General features: G+C 39.2%; 1 protein-coding gene across 6 annotated transcripts in view; it reads right to left on the reverse strand.

Annotated features, from left to right (window-relative positions):
- cnot1 (CCR4-NOT transcription complex, subunit 1) overlaps positions 1 to 18,674 on the reverse strand; it is a 159,222-nt gene that overhangs the window by 33,300 nt on the left and 107,248 nt on the right. For all 6 annotated transcript variants that reach the window (XM_060838293.1, XM_060838289.1, XM_060838294.1 and 3 more), the window contains 6 exons: positions 17,516 to 17,632; positions 17,247 to 17,357; positions 11,820 to 11,897; positions 8,773 to 8,950; positions 4,532 to 4,662; positions 2,046 to 2,342 (listed from right to left, as the gene is read on the reverse strand). In XM_060838293.1, the coding sequence (XP_060694276.1) occupies positions 2,046 to 2,342; positions 4,532 to 4,662; positions 8,773 to 8,950; positions 11,820 to 11,897; positions 17,247 to 17,357; positions 17,516 to 17,632 (912 nt within the window). The remainder of the gene's footprint in view (positions 1 to 2,045; positions 2,343 to 4,531; positions 4,663 to 8,772; positions 8,951 to 11,819; positions 11,898 to 17,246; positions 17,358 to 17,515; positions 17,633 to 18,674) is intronic.

The raw sequence follows: 18,674 nt of genomic DNA on the forward strand, positions 1-18,674 counted from the left end.
GTCGATTCTCCTGTTCCTCGGATGCTGCCTGACCTGCTGTGCTTTTCCAGCATCACTCTCAATTCTGATCTCCAGCATCAGCAGTCCTCACTAATATCAGGTTATAGTCCGACAGGTTTATTTGGAAGCACCAGCTTTCGAAGTGTCACTCCTTCATCAGGTAACGCACAACTACCTGATGAAGGAGCAGCCCTCTGAAAGCTACTGGTTCCAAATTAACATGTTGAACTATAAACTGGTATTGAGAGATTTTTTAACTTTGTCTACTCCAGTCCAAAACCCACTTATCCACATCATGACTCCAAAATTAGTACTAGCCAACAGTGAGAGCTTTTAAATCTGGCTCATAGGTTGGGCACTCCTCAAACCTCCAATAAATATAATTGGTAAAGAAGCACGACACTCACTGTAACACATTATTTAGCCAATTTTTAAAATTCTAAAGGGTATGTCACGTATACCTAAAATAATCTGGAAATTACTCAAGTACTAATTAAAAAGAGAACAAACTACAACAGACTTCAATGGCATAAAAGGTATGAACACGTGGGTTGCATATGTAAAAGAATAGATCGAACACAAACTGTCCCTTGGCTTGAACTAGAGCATTAATTTGTATTAGCAATGCTCATTGTAAATTCCAAGGATATCCTTTAGCACCACAGCGTAGCCTATGTTGGTTGGATGACCCAGACACAGGTTTAAAAGTAGTGCAGAAAGACTAAAAATGAACGTTAAAAATCATTAAAACTGTAGAATGCAGAAGTGCAGCAAAGTCCTAGACGGAGGAACAAAAAGGGTATAAATGTCAATACACTAATTTAACCACCAAATCACACTGCTACCTCAAAGCTGACTTATTAAAATAGTAATTTCTTTATAAACAATATCCAGCTTGGTTTCACATTTAATGTGCAACTATTTCCCTTTTCTACCTTCCTAAAAAGCTAAATTTTATTTACAACCCACTACCTGTTCTGAAAATAGGCATCATCTGCCATTACTGAGGCTTTATATTTGAATGTTCCTAACTTAGAATTGTATTACGTTTCGTTTTATAACACTAACTAGTTTTCATTCAGTGGCCACACATCCACCTTGACAGCCCAATTACATTTAAGCATACTACAAGTGATATCACAACCACCTCATTTTAGTATCTGAAGTGGATATAATGCATACATAATGTGCAATATATGTACCAGTATTGCACTGCCTTTTCTAGAGATTGCAAACAAAAACCTTTAGCTTCAGATCAGGACTCCAATTACATTATCAAAATTCTAAATATGTCAGTAATGTAGATCCAAATTTTGAAGACTACTTTATTTCCATGATGGTGCAGGATGAGACCCTTCTCCTAGTTTAAGCTGCTCTCTATAGCCTGGGCACTACAAAAAAGGATACGCTATAACTGGCAAGAGATTTTTCTTCAAGAAGCGCATCACATTTTCGCCATTCAAGAGCACAGTTAAGACAGGATGTTGTGAAACTTGAAAGGGTTCAGAAAAGATTTACAAGGATGTTGCCAGAGTTAGAGAGTTTGAGCTACAGGGAGAGGCTGAACAGGTTGGGGCTGTTTTCCCTGGAGCGTCGAAGGCTGGGTGACCTTGTAGAGGTTTATAAAATCCTGAGGGGCATGGATAGGGTAAATAGACAAGGTCTTTTACCTGGGGTGGGGAGACCAGAATTAGAGGGCATAGGTTTAGGTGAGGGGGTAAAATTTAAAAGGGACCTAAGGAGCAACATTTTCACGTGGAGGATAGTATGTGTATGGAATGAGCTGCTGGAGGAAGTGGAGGAGGCTGGTACAATTACAATATTTAAGAGACATCTAGTTGGGGATATGAATAGGAAGGGTTTAGACAGATTTGGGTGAAGTGCTGGCAAATGGGACTAGATTAGGTTGGGACATCTGGCCAGCATGTACGAGTTGGACCAAAGAGATGTACAGCACGGAAACAGTCCCTATTACTATAACTCTACTGATTAACTAACTGCAAGTTCAGCATAGAGAGAAATGCATGCCAGTGAGTCTTACTAACCCGTAATGCAGTGGCAAAATTATTCTTTAGGTTTGTAGCTATGCTCATTAATAATGGCTCCCTGCATGTAATCATAGCCATTCCTGCGGTGAGGTTACGCATCATGTGATGGGCTGCAACTCGCATCCGTGACTCCTCAGAATCCAGAGCAAAATCTTTCCTGACTATCTGTTCACATGTGGTCATGGCAATCTTGATGGAACGGTCAACAACAGGATGAACAAGCTCCTGCACAGCACGCTCTATTGCCTGCCGGACGTACGACTTCAGCTGAGGGTGGGCCTGGAATAATGGAATCTGTAAAGGAAGAAAGTTAATGCATTAAACAGAGCCATTAATTGGTAATTTACACAAATGATTTAAGGTATTTATGCATTTACAATAAGTTAATAAAATATTCTTTAAATCCAATTAAATCTTGGATTAATACAGGGTGCATCTGTAAAACTTGTGTTTTAGCCGCGTTAGCCCACACAGAGGTATTAGTGTAAACACTATGTGACAAGTGTTTAACAAACTAATCTATAATACATCTATCCTTCAAACTGAAGAGTCAAACAGTTGTGCAGCGTGATTGGAAACGGGACTTGAGCCCACCACCCTTTCAGTTAGAGGTAAGTGTGCTATCAACATTACAACTGACAATAAAGATCAGGAAATAACATTGCTCTTTAAACAGCTGGATGTCAGGATGACCATGTATTCGTCCTATATTTTGTAATATAGGATTCATTCTGAAAACATGCAAAGGTGAAATGAGGAATTTAATAAGTGTAAGATTCAACTGTGAAAGCAGGGAGCTTAAAACTACATTCACAGAATGAGAGCAATAACATCGGCATTTTTTTTTAAATCTCCAAGATTGGCTAACTAATAGACAGTTGCGATAAGGGAGCATTTTTAGGTTAACAAATTGTATCTAGTGGTGTGCCACAAGGATCAGTGCTGGGGTCCCAGTTGGTTACAACACATATTCATGACGTGGATGAGGAAGGTAAATGTACTAAGTCTGCAAATGACACAAAAATAGGTAGTCAGGATGACAAGGTCTGCACAGGACTATAGACAGATTAAGTGACTGGACAAAGAAGTTGGCAGATGGATGACAATATGGGAAACTGTGAAGTTATGTAATTTGTCAAGACTATAGATGAATACTACTTAGAACATAGAATACTGGGAAGAAGTTGAAAAAACCCTTGTGACTCTTCAACAGACAACCATTCCAATAGTTAACCCTTCCTCTCTGCTTTCAATTATGCTATATTCACTTTCAGAAGCAAGTTGAAGTGATGGGAGAGAATCCACACATCTGCACTGGGATCAATATAATGGTTTGGGAATGGTTGGGCAATTAACTGAATAATACCTGAAACACGTTCCAAAGGAGCTAGTGAGTACCAGTGGGACTGTAAGCCAAGCAATAAGATGGGGCTCCATTTTAGGTTCTCTAGATCACTTTTGATTATGAATCACGTGGTACCGTGTGCCCAGGTGTACCATCACTTGGCCAGACTGAGCAAATGTCCTGCACAATTGCCCAAGACTGCTAAGCATATCACTGGTTTCTAAGCAATATCGATAACCTTAATCTCCTGAAGATGAAGTCTTCATGCATGACTTTGCACACAGACTGTGCCAAGGATCAGATAGGGAGGATAGGGGCACAGGTTGTAGGGGCTTGTTCTCCATTTATATTCCCCCTACACTAATGGTTTTACCACAGAAATTGCAGCCTTATCTAAAGTGAATCACAGCTGGTTCTAGCAAACTGCACAAGTTGCTTGGTGAGCAAAACTGTGAACAGCAGATTGACAAATGTAGGTGGTGCTCCAATTTAATGTCTGTAAGGTTCGCATAAAAACAGATGGCATTAGGACAACCACTAACCTGTGATGTAGCACATCTGTCAGTTTGCTTCAGACATATAAACACCAAGCTGCCTTCTGAGCACCATTCTTCAGAGGAACTGACATTTGGTTGAAGTATTCAGTTTTGTAAGGGGTTACTAGTACTGTAAAAGCTCCTGCAATACAACTGACCAGTCAGAAATTTCTCACTCCTCTAATCAAAATATAGGATGTGGTATGAAAATTGAATCCCAAATATCAATTACATATTGGACTTCAGAAAGGATAGGAATTATAAAACAATTTAGGTTTCTGAGTCAGTGGGAAGTGCAGTGTTGAGAGAAGTTCACATCCTTACAGTACTTTTCAAAAGACATGGATGCCCATTTTTTCAACAGACATAGCATTTACTCAACTGTACTCATGATTCTCAAATGATAACTAACATTCAGATTCACTTTTGCAAAAGTGCTGATGGACTTCATGTCTAAAATAGCTAAGGTGAAAAAGAATTGAGGAATTAACTCACTAAAGACCAGCATAATGTGCATTAGAGACATACTGACCAACAAGATGCCTATTCTCCATTAAGCAGCCACAGGACATCATTGGCACATTATACTGAAACCTACTTACATTTGGGTTGACTGTAATGTGAGGAGCCAAGGCAGCCAATGAATACACATTGATGTCGTGGTAGCTGAACTGTGGTTGTGGAGGGACTGTGGATGTACACGTGGTGGTTGTGGCTGGAGTCACTGGTGCAGCTGGAAAGCAAAAGCACAATTAATTCTCCAAATCCTCTCTCTGCTTCTGACTTATAAAATTCTAAAAGCCTACATGTTGATGTCATTTTTCAGGAGGCAGGTCCATTTCTTCAAAACCGATGTAAAAAGGATAAGCCTGTTAATGATCAACTTGACTTAGGGGAGGAGCCAAGTACTGTGGTATAAAACTATGTTGGAAACAATGAAGTAATCAATTAGTTTGTTCAATCTCTTGCAAGGAGCATTAACAGGATTCAACTACAACTTGTATTTTGTGAAACTTATCCATTAAATCGAATACATATCTACGTACAATAACGTAAAGTGAGAAAGATCATACAATACTCTCAGCCAGAGTCTGAAAGAAGCACTACTAGTTAGAAATATAATGTTAACAATTGCATACAAGGTTGGATTTTCTCAATGCATCCAATGCTTGAAACTGAGACACACACGGATCGGTTTCCTTAGCCAACAATTAACAGGAGCTGGAGGAGAAATGTCGTGTTTCAATTCTCTGCTTCCTCACTACAGCACTGATGGCAGATCCCAAATGAAAACCCAGTGGGGAGATTGCAAGATTTTACATTTTTTCCCTGTTTGCAATATAGCAGGGTAGATCTTTCAACTTAAAATTCATTTCTCAAACTCCTGTTTCTAAAATAAAACAGGAGAATTGGGAAAATTTCAGAAGTACGCAATTAAACATTTCTATCAACGAAGTTTATGATCACTCACAAGTATGTTTAGTTTCAGATGAATTACTCTGGTATGGTGGTTAACATATCACCAGATTCCTCTGAAAGATGAAGTTGAAATAAATGTCTGGAGTCATTAGGTTGCAGAAAGCTAAAAAGTATAGATAAATCAGTATAGCTGATTTTAACTGCAACTGGAACAGAGCATTCAGCAGACCTTAAAATGACCAATTTCCATTTATTCAGTGTTTACAAGAACCTTCAAAAGAACCATAAAGCTAAAAAGTCAGTCAAACCACTTCTGTGATTGAATTGAAGGTGGGGAGAAAGAAATTAAATAGATCAAATTTATTGAAAGGGATATTTTAAATGTTTAAATACATTAGGAAGACTTAAAACTGCTCACTTTCAATAAATTAGTTCCATGTCTCAAGCCTTAAATCAATGCTTGAACAACAGTGAAAGTTAGCATAATCTGAAAAATTGTTTACCAATTATATACAACAAGAGTTTTCTGGTTTAAAGTTTAGGGGTTGCTAGGGAGATGAGAAACGCTTTCCAATCTGTGAAAGAAAATACATACAGAACCGTTGGGTCACTTTTCCCACTCTACACAAAGTCCCAGTCAGGACTGCACTTTTGTTCCTTTAGTTCACCAAACATCACTATTTTAACTTTGACAGAAAAGTTGAATGACAGGCAGAGTAAACTCTGTGTTGCACGGGAAAGGCATGTGACGTAAGATTTTGGGGGTTGGGGTTAGGGTAGGGAGAGTTCACTCGATTTCTGGAATGATGGCAGCTTCCTGTTTGGACATGGAGAGCACACAATAGAAGAATTGAGGTTTATAGCCAAATGCTACCATGGATAAAAGCAGCCATTTATAACTAGACCTTCCAGAACAGACTTGCTTTTGTAGACCAAGACAACAGAAGGCAGCATAATAAAGTACTGTAAAAATACAACAAAATAATAACTGGGAAGGAGGATTCAAGAGCAGATGCTTACTGATCCTGAAGTTAATGGCTGATAGACTGAAACAGCTATAAACTGCATGCAACAGGTATTAAATAGTTATCTGGCAATTTGTTCTAAATAAAACATTTGTCTTGTAATTGGAAACAAATCTCATTCCATTTCAAAACGCGATAATCACAGCATGAGAAAATATTTATTAATAAACTGTTATATTCAAAGTCAAGCAGCTAAAATTTAGTTTTTAAAAAATGGTGGGACATGATTTAAAAATAATTTCATGAGAATTCATGCCAAACTTGTGTTGCAACAAATGGCTTAGGAAGAAAAAAGATTTGCTTCAGAAAATGCTTGATCAGCAATTTTTTAGAATGTTATTAAATGCGTTTGTTCCTGTTTTGTAACCCCTTGACAGTCTAAGAGATAATTTCCAAGTTGCTTGTATTATTATTTCACCAAAAGATCAAGTAAGAGGTTTATTCTAATATTAGCCTATGTTCCAAATATAAATTAAAGTTAATTAACAGCACAGCATAAAATCAGCCAGGTGAAACAAAGGGAATCTCTTGTTTACTGCATACGTTACAAAACTATATGGGCAAGTCAAAACACTCAAGGATGCTGTGAAGTATGCCTAAAATATCTAAAACTCCACCTTGTTGCAATATTGCAGCAAACTGAGTAGCGTAACAGATTAGAACTCCCTTTGCTCATAGCTTAATTGAATCCAGAAGTCATAATGACAAAGCAAATTTTGAAAAATAGGACTAAACTACAGTCAACTGCAAAATAAAGCAATGAGGAAAAAATATAAAGTAAAACTAAGATGAGGCTTGTTTAGCTTTTTCCTCCTCCTAAAAAAAAGTGTTGTGGGAGTACAGTTCCACAGGTGTTGGCTACTAGCTATGGTCAGGAACCTCGCCCATGTAGCTATTCACTAGCAAGCCTAAAGAGAGTGCCAGCAGGCAAACTGACAGTGAAAGGTAGCATGGCAGAATCCTGTACAGTCCTCACCCACCATCTAACCTTCACTGGACATCACAGGTTATATAAAATGTGACAAAGCAGCACTGCTGGCATGCCACAGTACTGGTTCTAAGAGCCATCAGATATTAGGATCTTCCACACTTGTGAAATAGCTCTAGCAGTTCCCAGTGTAATATTCTATAATCTCTTTTCTACATCTACAGTGAAGGAGTGCAAAGGCCAGCTTGACATGCCATGCTATAAACATCAAAGGAACTATAAACCTTTGCAGTATGGTAGAAATGGTGAGCAAAATCCTGGCATTCAGAATCAAAGATTTACTTGGCTGCCACCATTTTTAAAAAAATATCAAGAGCAAATAGTGAAAATGAACTAAAACATGCAACAGAAAGTGGATACAAATCTAATAGCATAAAACTCCTTGAAAATATCACTACATGTAGTATTTTAAGTTCACCACCACGTCACTCCCCCAATTCACCTGCAGGAGCTCTGAAAAAGCACTGGTGCATCGGGGCCTCAACCGATCGTTCAGAGTGAAAGATTGCAAGTGAATGTTAAATTAGAGAAACGCCTTCTATAGTCAGGCCTTGACTGATTTTATTTGGTTGGGGGGGGGGGGGGGGGGGGGTTGTGGTGGAAAAGAGGTGGAAGGATGAGTGAAGGATATTTGCATTTTAACAAGCCAGACAGACGGAGCATTCGGTTTAGCTGCGTTAAGTTAATAATACACGGTTATAAATCCAAGCAAACAGCTGGTCCACGTTCCAGAAAACTTTTCCCTGGGAAAAAAAATCACTTATCTGCTAGTCGAAAATAAAATAAATGGCAAAGTATTAACACAAAAAATGCAGGCATACCAAACCCTAGGATGTTTAATTCCAGTGTCCTCCGTTCTACATCTTACATTACTGCCAGGACTGAGGCGGTAGCGTCTGGTACAGCACATCATGAATTCTAGAATTATACAGCAATTACATCAAAATAGCCGCTGCACACCCCAAAAAAGACCGCACAATGGCCACAGCTGTTAGAGTATTATAACTTGCATTTCTGAACCTTCAGAAGACTGACTCCTCCACTGGAAAAACATTTCCCCTCCCAGCTGCTGTAGAGTCACTTCGCTTCCTTTGTCAGCGAAAGACCAAGGCTTCAGCTCGGCCTACCGGCAACGCTGGGAAAAAAGAAACACCCACTTGCACTCCACTCAGCTCTGCTCCGGGTCCTAGTGCAAGCCGTGCTCATGAAATCCGACCCACCCTACATCAAACGGAGTGAACTATATTATCGTGCAGATAACGATGTTTACACAGGTGAGTAACCACTTATAATTACTGAGCGCCCAGACATATCAATTTGTAGTTAGTATAATTGCAGTGTACCACAGGTTATATTTCTCCCCCCCTCTTTGCTGCCAAAACATCAGAGAACAGAAATTAAAGCACTTTACCAGTGGTGACAACTACAGGCAACTCCTCTGGTATTTTGGATTCTCTTTTTGGAGCAGAAAGTTGTTCCTCTAGGTTTGTCAATTTTTCTTTGTCCTTTAGTAAAGTTCCGGGCTTCAAGTCGTTGATGTCCAAAGCAAGATTTTTACACAGCACCTCAATTTCAAACTTCAGGTTTAACTGAAAACAAAATATTTTTGAAAAATATGTTGTTAGTGGATAGTTTCAACTTACAAATCAAAGTGAGCACAAATCGGTCACACTGACAAATTATCAGCTTTCAAACAAATAAGCAACTGCAGTCCTGCTCTAAGATATTCGAAACTCAAAATATTAAGACCTGAATTGCATTTACTTCAACCGTAGCACCCTTGTTCACTCAAGGGTGCGTTGCAATTTGAACAACTTTTAGCTATTGAATGTACTGAGCTACCAACCCTTGCTCATACTGGAATTTCAAAGCAGAAAACTCAGGAAGGGAGATCCATTTCTGAATTCTCATCTGCCTTTTAGTTATTACATTTTTCCAATGTCTGCAACCAAGAAACATGAACTGAAATTTTGAAATAAAGCGCATTCTAGATTTTTAGCACCTGAAAGTAAGAGATCAACCCTTCAGGCACAGGCCATACACCAGATATTCACCAGTATTACAAGAGGTGCCTACCCAAAATGTAAACTTGCTAGTTTTTCTCCTCTTTGTTGAGTCAGCACCTGTGCATTTCCTATATTTTTATTTCGAACGACTACATCACCAGTGGTATTCAAATCCTGGAATAACCCTGCTTGGAATGGTTTCACAATCAGAAGTGGAGCAGGGAGGGGTAGAAGCCAGGTAGGTAAAAACAATGACTGCAGATGCTGGAAACCAGATTCTGGACTGTGTGGTGCTGGAAGAGCACAGCAGTTCAGGCAGCATCCAAAGCCATCACAAGATAATTGACCACAGATCAGAGCTGGATTACAAATGTTAAATACTTGTCAGTAAGAGGTCCTTAAACCACTGCATTAGTCCTCTGAAATAGGAAACTGTGGCCCAGGAATACCAAAAACCATCAGTCACCAATTCCTGCAGTAGGGTAACAGCAATACCTTATCTCTCAAAGGGTGGAATAATGTTATATTGCTGCTGAAAGGACAGACCCTCATGTTCATACTGCCATATCAGATTGAAGTCTTTCAGTCTGTTAATCCCCATTTTGATGCACACATGGTCTCATTTCAGCCACACCCTCAGTTCTTTGACTGGAAGAAACAATATTCAGTATAACAACAGCAAGGACATTGAGTCATCATTAGGGAAATTCCAGCTGTGTTCGGCCAGAAAGCAAACAAGATGGATACTATGAAATGTAGAGGACCACAGAATACAGAGAGCAAGTCAGCAATTAAACTGGAAGGAAGTTATCTTGACAAAGGCAAAATTTGTTTGAAGTCACTCTTGGTTAAGTAGTATCATTAAAGTCAATCCTGGTGAAGTGCCAGTTAGCTGGTTATAATCTAACCAAACAAAAACCAAAAGACTACTCCATAGTCACTAATCAGCTACTGATTCTCCCAAGCTTACCTTTACCCATTCCTTTGTCTGCTCAACTGTTTTACCTTGATCTTTCGACTGCATCTCCACCTCTCGCTTACTCCTCCCCCTTGCCCCACTCCACCTTCAGTATACATACCAAACCTTTCCTATCTACAAACAGTTCTGAAAAAGGATCACTGCACCAGAAAATGTTAACTCTGCTCTCCCTCCACGGATGCTGACAGACCTGAGCTTTTCCAGCAATTTCCATTTCTGAACCTGGCAATGGTACTAGCTAACAACAGAGTGTGTTTTACTTCAATAATTTCATCATTGTATTTATAATGCTCACATGTAACAAACCTATTAGATTCCACTGCTCGAAAAATACAGCCCAGAAGGCAGCTACTTGGTATGGTGCTTTTGCTGGGTCCTTGATAGAATTACCTATTTTGACCCACTTGTGTTTTCTTACAGCCTGATAATTCTGTTCCCCTTACATATTCATCCAAACCCCTTTTGAAAGTTATTTCAGATTGTGCATTCAAATCTTAGTCATTCCTCCTTCCCACGATCTCCCATCACAGAGCATTTGTTAATTATAAATGTATCTTCAGAGGTTTCTGTATCAACAAAACCCCCCAATTTCCAACACTAAAGTTGCATTGATAAGTCCACAAAATGTTGAAAACTCAGACTACAATGAAGTGAATTTCACTACTTTAGAACATTTATATTTAAGCCACTCTATTTTTGTAAATTTTTGGAAAAACCCTATTCCCCTGGTTTCTCCCAAATTCTTCCTCTCAGTAGTCATCTGTTACCTCATCCAACACAGGCAAATTACTGTAAATGCCGAACAAACTCAGCAGACCCAGCAGCATCTGGGCAGAGAAACAGAGTTAACATTTGATGTCTTGTATGACTTCTTTAAAACTCTGCAGAGGTTCTGAAGAGGAGCCATACTTGCCTTGAACATTAACTCTGCTTTTCACTCCACAGATGCTGCCAGACCTCTATGGTGACTTCTAAATCCAAGTGACTATGTACAGTGTGCTAAAATGAGCTCAGATATAGATGAAAACCCAGCACGTATCTCAGGTGAAATAAAACGGGAACACAAATTAATTGGAACAGTACAGATTTTGGAATCTTGTCTGGTCAAAACATTATTTTTAAGAAATGATTAATTTAAGTGATAACATACTAGTAAATAGATAGATTTCACATGGGTTTTGATAGAAATGGAGAAAATTGGAGCTTGATGAAAGCCACTCTTTTCACAAGGCCTGAAACCCTCAAGTAGACTTCCTCCTAACTTCACCCCAATATGCTCAGGTTTCAAGTTCACCCCAAAGACTGGTCTCCATAATCATATTAGAACATTTACATTTTGCACAAAGTTAAGCACAATCAACAAAGATTGCTCTGTAATATTCAATAATGTCAGGTCTGCATAAGCCATTTTGCAGTGTAGTCCTCTGGGAGCAATTTTGTTTTATGAATTAGTACAAATGAGAACAGCCTTACCTTCAAATCATGCTCTTGATGCAACTCTGCTAGTACATTCATGATGGCCATTGTCCAAGGATTTGGGGGCCTAAAAACCTGCAGAAACAGTTCACAGAAGTAAGGAAACATGGATAGCACAACAGAATATTAAAACACAACTAACTTCTTGATCAAAACAAAACTAAGAGAAAATACAGTGTACTTCTTCACTCCTCCACCAACCCCTCCCCAAAAAAGTCTTTGGTATCACATACCAACTCCCCACAAAATCATCACAGTACTGTTATCAAACAATTGACTTAGGAAAATGACCTCAAATAGTTATCTTCCCCATTCGGCTGGCTTCCATTCTGGACATTCCAAGAGTGGTATCAATTTTGCACGAACTGCTGATACAATTTTGGTACCAGCTAAGGAGACAAATATATTTACTTACTTACAGTATACTCCACAACCACCTGAAGGAGCTATAACACTATAGCCTGGTGTTGTGTAATGTTTAATATTAACTGTTACCTAATTACTCCTTCCAGTTACACGGTGTCATCATTCTTTTCCTAAAGGACAGGATCATAATTTCACGTTTAATATTAAAGTAATACTTGAACTTTGTTAGAAGTCCAAGTTTGATGCCCATTCATTAAAGATTCACCGCACTGAACAATATAAAAAGGGAGATACTTCAGCAATCAACCTTCCACTTTAGGTGTATGAATAGACATAATACAAATCAACTGATGCAAGCATATCTTTCACAAAGCAGCAGTACGATTTCATTCACAATGCTGTCAGAAAAGCAAATGGGGGAGCGGACACCACTTACTCACCAACAAAACCAGCTTTTTGAAACTATAGTCATATCTAAATGGGGTATTTCAAGAAACTGGGTGCCTCAGCAAGGAAGGCTAGGAAATTGTACAGAACCTCTTGAAAGTAAGGTTCACATTCAGGGGTCCTGGAAAGCACCAGATCGTCTTCCTTGCCCAAACTCATCTTCATCGGCACAAAGAGTATTCAAAGAGGTAAAATACAAGCTGTAGCTGGGAGGAAAATAAAACACACTGAACCCATGAATGCTTCCAGATGGACTGAGTTCTTTTTTCTGAAGTAAAGCACAGCCTGAATTTTTCTCCAATACATCAAGTCATGACAGTAACTCAAACCTCAATTTTAGCTTAGCTTATCAAAAATAATACCACTGCTCTGTTTCCCCACCTGCAGTAACATTCTTTTACACATCATTCAAGTTGAAGCTTCACAGCTGCAAAATGTAATAAAATGAAGTGTAAAGCAATGTTACGTGGTGTCAGCATAAAGGTATTTCTCAGTCACTGCAGTATAACTACAGTTGAGTGCACAATTAATGTTCTAGAAAGGATCCTGCTTTCCCCTCATTTGAATCTCAACTCATTTATAAGACTATCACAAGCCTGCAGCCACTAGTCTCTTTTATCAAGCCAGGGCCACCTAGACATCTATCAAATGGTATATGCCAGCAAGATGCACACTCAAGCTCATTAAACCTCAGCAGTGCCCTTATATACACTGAAGTCTCAAGTTGCAGTTCTTGCCAAGCTGCAATTATGTCCAATGCTGTGACTGGGATCTACCCCCACAGGAAGAGTAAGTACGATGATTTATGCTGATATCACATTGATTAGATTTGAAGACCGAAGCAAGGTGCTTGCTTTCTGTAAATCCAAAAGCTCAAGTGAAAGCAGTCTGACTAAAGGAAAAGGGTTTTCAATAGGGTTACTGAACACAAAAAGGGTGGTTTTGTTGATCCAACTCATTTAAAATCTAGTTTAATAAAGCCACCTGCTATTGACCTGAACTTGTAGCCACTTCCAAAATGAAAAACCCACCCCATTTCCCCAATTACTTTTAAAATTCTCCAGAACATACAAATCAGGTCATTCAGCCTCTTGAGCCTGCTCCTATATTCAATAAAACCAGGTTAGTCAGACTGCTGCTTACCTGATTAGCTTTACCTCCCTTGCTGATCAAGAATGACCCTGCCTCCAGTGCTCTGAGGAAGACAATTCTACATTAACAGCCCTCAGACAGAATTTCTCTCCATTTCCATTTCAAAAATGGAATGTCTCTCATTTAAGGTGTGGTCCCCTCGTTCTAATCTATCCCACATAATCTATCTTCTCAGCATCCAAATTCTCCAGGACCCTCAGGATCTCGGTTTTAAGACGACGACACTCATTCTCAGCTCCAATGGTTTCAGACTCAATCTATCCTCACCACATTATCCCAGTAACCAGTTAAAAGTGAACCTTCACTGAATGTTGCTTGAAGTGCAACTGTATCTTCCCTTAAATAAGGAGGCCTAAATTGTACAAAATACTCTGGTACATTATTTTTATATTCCATTCTTCTTGCAACAAACAAGAATAATCCAAATGCTTTCCTTATCACTAGGCGTATAGTGACTTTTTTTTGATTCGTGTACCAGAATACCCAGCTCCCCCTGCATATTAGGGGTCTATAGTTTCTCTCCACTTAAATGATATGCCGCTTTCCCATTCTTCAAAATTAAGCTCAACAGCTTTTACATCTAGCTATTTATTCCAAGCCCCAAATTCAGTGTCTTTGTTTGCATCCTTTTACAAAGTTTACACAGGCAAATTGTTTTCAGCCATAATAATACACTCAGCAAAAAAAAAGGAAAAATGTGCTTGACATCATCCTCAAAGTGCCTGTAAAGTACACCTGCTCAGGAAAATAATCAGTAAGAGAAATTACTGTAAAGTCCTTATGGATGCATCTCAGCCTCCTCCACAAGTCTCCACCATCACAGATGTTAATCTTAAACTAATCTAATTCCATATGATGTCAACAAAGGTTGGAGGCACTGACATTGTAAAGGTGGTGGACCCTGACAACATTCTCATTATAGTACTGAAAATCTGCAGTCCTTAAGCTGCATGGTTCCCCCTTGGAGATCCTGGGCACGCTGAATGGCATGCTGATGCATTGACATCCAGTTCTGAAAGCTGCTGTCACACACAGACCTTGGAGGTCTACACAGCAACAGGTAAAAATTACAGCCAAATATAGCTGAAAATGTGCACTTCAGAAGATGCTGTTCCCTAGCCAAGCACTGGCATCACCCAAAGAAAATTGCCTAGGTATGGTCTGTACAAAAGGAGGACAAAACCAACCCGAACCAGTCTACCCTCAAACCTTACCCGTTGTAAGGTCAGAGTGCTTAATGATGATTTGTTCAGCTGCTCACTGACACTCAGTTTAGTTCAGCCAGGACTACTGGCACCTGACCTCATTAAGATAGTCAGTCACCTCAGCTCCAGAACACGCCTGCAGGAGTTCTTGGGGTAGTGTCCGAGACCCAACCATCCTCAGCTGCTTGAATGTCAAGCACTCCACTAAGGTCAGAAGTGCTTACTTATGTTTGGTCAAGGATCAGCACTATTTCCATCTCCCCAGATACTGAAGGAATCCATGTCCATACGTAGCACAATCTGCACAAGAGTCTGTCTTGGAATGACTAAGTCATACCACATAGGTACTCAGACCACATCTTGATTTAGTATTTTGAACTGTTTACCATTAATTTTATATCAATTATTTTTCAGAAATATGCATGTGGAAGGGGGCATCAGTGGCAAGACTAGTATTTATTGTCCATCCCTAACTGCCCTTGAATTAAGTTGCTTGCGAGATCATTTCAGAGGACAATTAAAAGTCAAACACATTGCTGCAGGGGTGGAGTCACATGTAGGCCAGACCAGGCAATTTCCTCCCCTAAGAGACATGGTCACTGGTTACACGATTGGCATTGGGGTATTTTTTTTTAATTCTAAAATTTCTATTTGAATTCAAAAAGTCACCATCTGCCATGGTGGGACTCATAGAAATGAAGACAATAGAAACAGGAGTTGCTCATTCTGCCCTTTCAGCCTGCTCTGCCATTCAATAATAATTAGAGTTGACCATCCTACCCAGTACTCTTACTCAAGCCATTCCCTTTGATCCCTTAAGCCCTAAAAAAAATCTTTCTTCAAAATGTTCCATGTTTTAACCTCAACTGCTATCTGTGGCACAGAATTCTATCAGCTCACCAATCTCTGAAGAAACTTCTCATCTCGTCGTTAGTGGCCAATCTTGTATCCTTACGACATGACTCCTGCTTCTGGACTCCCCAGTCATTGGGACCAACCATTCTGGCCCGGTTTGAATTTTACAGGTTCCTACAAGACTCCCCCTTGATTCTTCTAAAGCCACGAATAATTAGTTTCTGTGCCAATCTCGCAGGGCCTCAATCACTGTTACTTTTAAATGACTAATGACAGTGCCACAGTAAATGCAATAGATTATCTCATTAGGTAGCACAATTTCTAGTAAATTACAACCTCAAAAACTTATCTTGGCACTTTCCTTGACAGTTGGACATGACTTTACTCTTCACATTAAGCAATATTAGTCTTTCCATTACTCTAAAAATACTTCAAATCCTGAGCATTGCACTGCCATGCTCAATATTATCAAGTTAAAAATGACAACACTAGGTTACAGTCCAATAGGTTTATTTGGAAGTACAAGCTTTTGGAGCACAGCTCCTTTGTTAGAGGAAGGAGCAGCACTCCGAAAGTTGGTGCTTCCAAATGAAGTTGTTGGACTCTAACCTGGCGTTGTACGCTTTTCAATTTTGCCCACCCGAATCCAACATCGGCAACTCCATGTTAAGATTAGAAAGGCACTCACTAGTTTATATATAAAAATATAAGACTTGGATCCTAAAGAAATCCAGTTGAAACGAGCAGTTACCATACTGTCTGGGCTGGATAGTTCCATTCTGTTTGGAAATAATTTAGTAACACCACCACATGGATTCACTGACTCAACAACTGGATTAGGAATAATACCTACAGTGGTCTGAGACCATGTTCACGGAACTCCAGGCTATGTCTCTACATCCTTTGGCATGTTTGTTAATTAAGTGCAACCTGAAAGTGGTAATCGTAGAACCTGCCACTGACTTACAGATGGTCTAAATTATAGTGCAAATCTTCAAATAAATATACCATCACAGACAGCCTGGATACCAGCATACATTTTGAGTTAACAGTATAAACAGACATGCTTCTGGTCAGAATTTATTAACCCGTATGATGATTTTTAACAGTTAGTGATATAATCTGCTGCAGGACAAGATTTTGTACACAATTCACCGAAGAGAGACTGGATAGTTAGGAGAAGCCATAATTATATCCATGCATCAATAAGTTCACAAGAAGCTAGCTTAAAGGAAGGTTCGCTCATCTCAAGTATTGTCCAATTCACATCATTCTCATTCCAAAAAGCTTGGACCAGAATTTATCAAAGCATTCAAGGGCAGATTTCTTGTCAGGTCTAACTGGAATTAGTTCTTATTCAGCTGCATAGAACAGAAAAAAATAGGAGATCTGGACTTACCATACTCCTAACGCTGGACTCTAAAACTTTGGCAACAAAGGGGACAACATAGAGCATCTCCTGCTGACCTTTCACATAAGCCTCCAGCAGCAACGACTTCACATCCAGATCCTGCATATCATAATTTAAACAACATTTCTGAGTTTGGACAAATAAAGATAATCTTAGCCACAGTGAATTATTCAGCTGTAATTAAAGCTGCTCAAAGTGGAAAAAAAAATGTTGGATTCAAACCATTACTGAAGATTTATGAAAAGAGAATCACTTACAATGTGCAAGATGGGCTTATTTTTGGCTAAGGTGATCATGCCTAGCCAATGGCCAAGATTCTTCAGCAATGACCGATCTGAAAAGTTTGCTGCAGCCTTGTCAGAGGTCAACAATACCTAAAACGGCCGAAGAGAAAAAAAAGTGAAGCAGTCTAATGCCATCAATATTTATCATCTATTCAGATAAAATAAAGATTATGGCTTTCATTAGAACAGGTCATTTAGCATTAACTTATCAAATGGCTTCCAGAAAAGTAGGGCTGCTGGATATCAGATCTCAGCTGCAGTACAAGCAGTTCAGTTTCACATACAAGATCTTGGGTTGAACAATTCACCCAATCTTAATTCACTATTATCATGAACAACTACTCCACTCTGAATCATCTTGGCAAAAGTATGCACAGCCTTATCTTTCTTTCTCCACACATACACAATTCAGCTAATGAACGAACCACTTTATATCCAGAAGAGTCAAGAGGTAGCACTAAGACTCGCTAAAGGACAGGTCAGAGAAAAACCATCTGATTAATTCCATCATGCATAAAGCAGTCCACTCAAATTATAATTCTCAAAGTTCTTTTCATGACTAAGTAAAATTCACTGCATCTTTGTGTTACTGAATCCTTAACCCAAGTTTCCAGCTAGCTATTTTAACATGTCAATACCAACAAAATCAGCTCAACTATCCTGGCATGGGAAGGCAAAAATTGCTGTTGAGAAAATACAAATTATCCTTACTGACTTTCAGCACACGGAGACTCTCACTTGGAGGCCTGATTATTTGAGAAACTTGAGCTCATCACCCCCTTCAAGGATAATTCGGGGAACAAATGGTTATCCTGATTATCAATGGCGTACAGGGATAGAGGGATGGGGTGAATGTCTGACCAGCAAATGATTACACTAAAAATGGAAGGGAGAAAGAGTCTCCTCCTGTTATGTGTTGCAAATGCTGGACAAGCTAACAATGCCCACAACCCATGAACACATTAAAAAACAATTTGCTACAGAGCTGCTCTGGACTGTTCATGAATCTGTACCACAATGGTTAGATTCTTTTGGTATTAAAGCAAGATTGGTTTCAAGAACCGGAAGTGTTGCAGATTCTCTAAAAGAAAATTGTAAAAGTGGAAGTAGGAGCTGACTGAATTATTTCAGT

The sequence above is a fragment of the Hemiscyllium ocellatum genome, chromosome 17 (genome assembly GCF_020745735.1).
Source record: "Hemiscyllium ocellatum isolate sHemOce1 chromosome 17, sHemOce1.pat.X.cur, whole genome shotgun sequence".
NCBI classification, from domain to species: Eukaryota; Metazoa; Chordata; class Chondrichthyes; order Orectolobiformes; family Hemiscylliidae; genus Hemiscyllium; species Hemiscyllium ocellatum.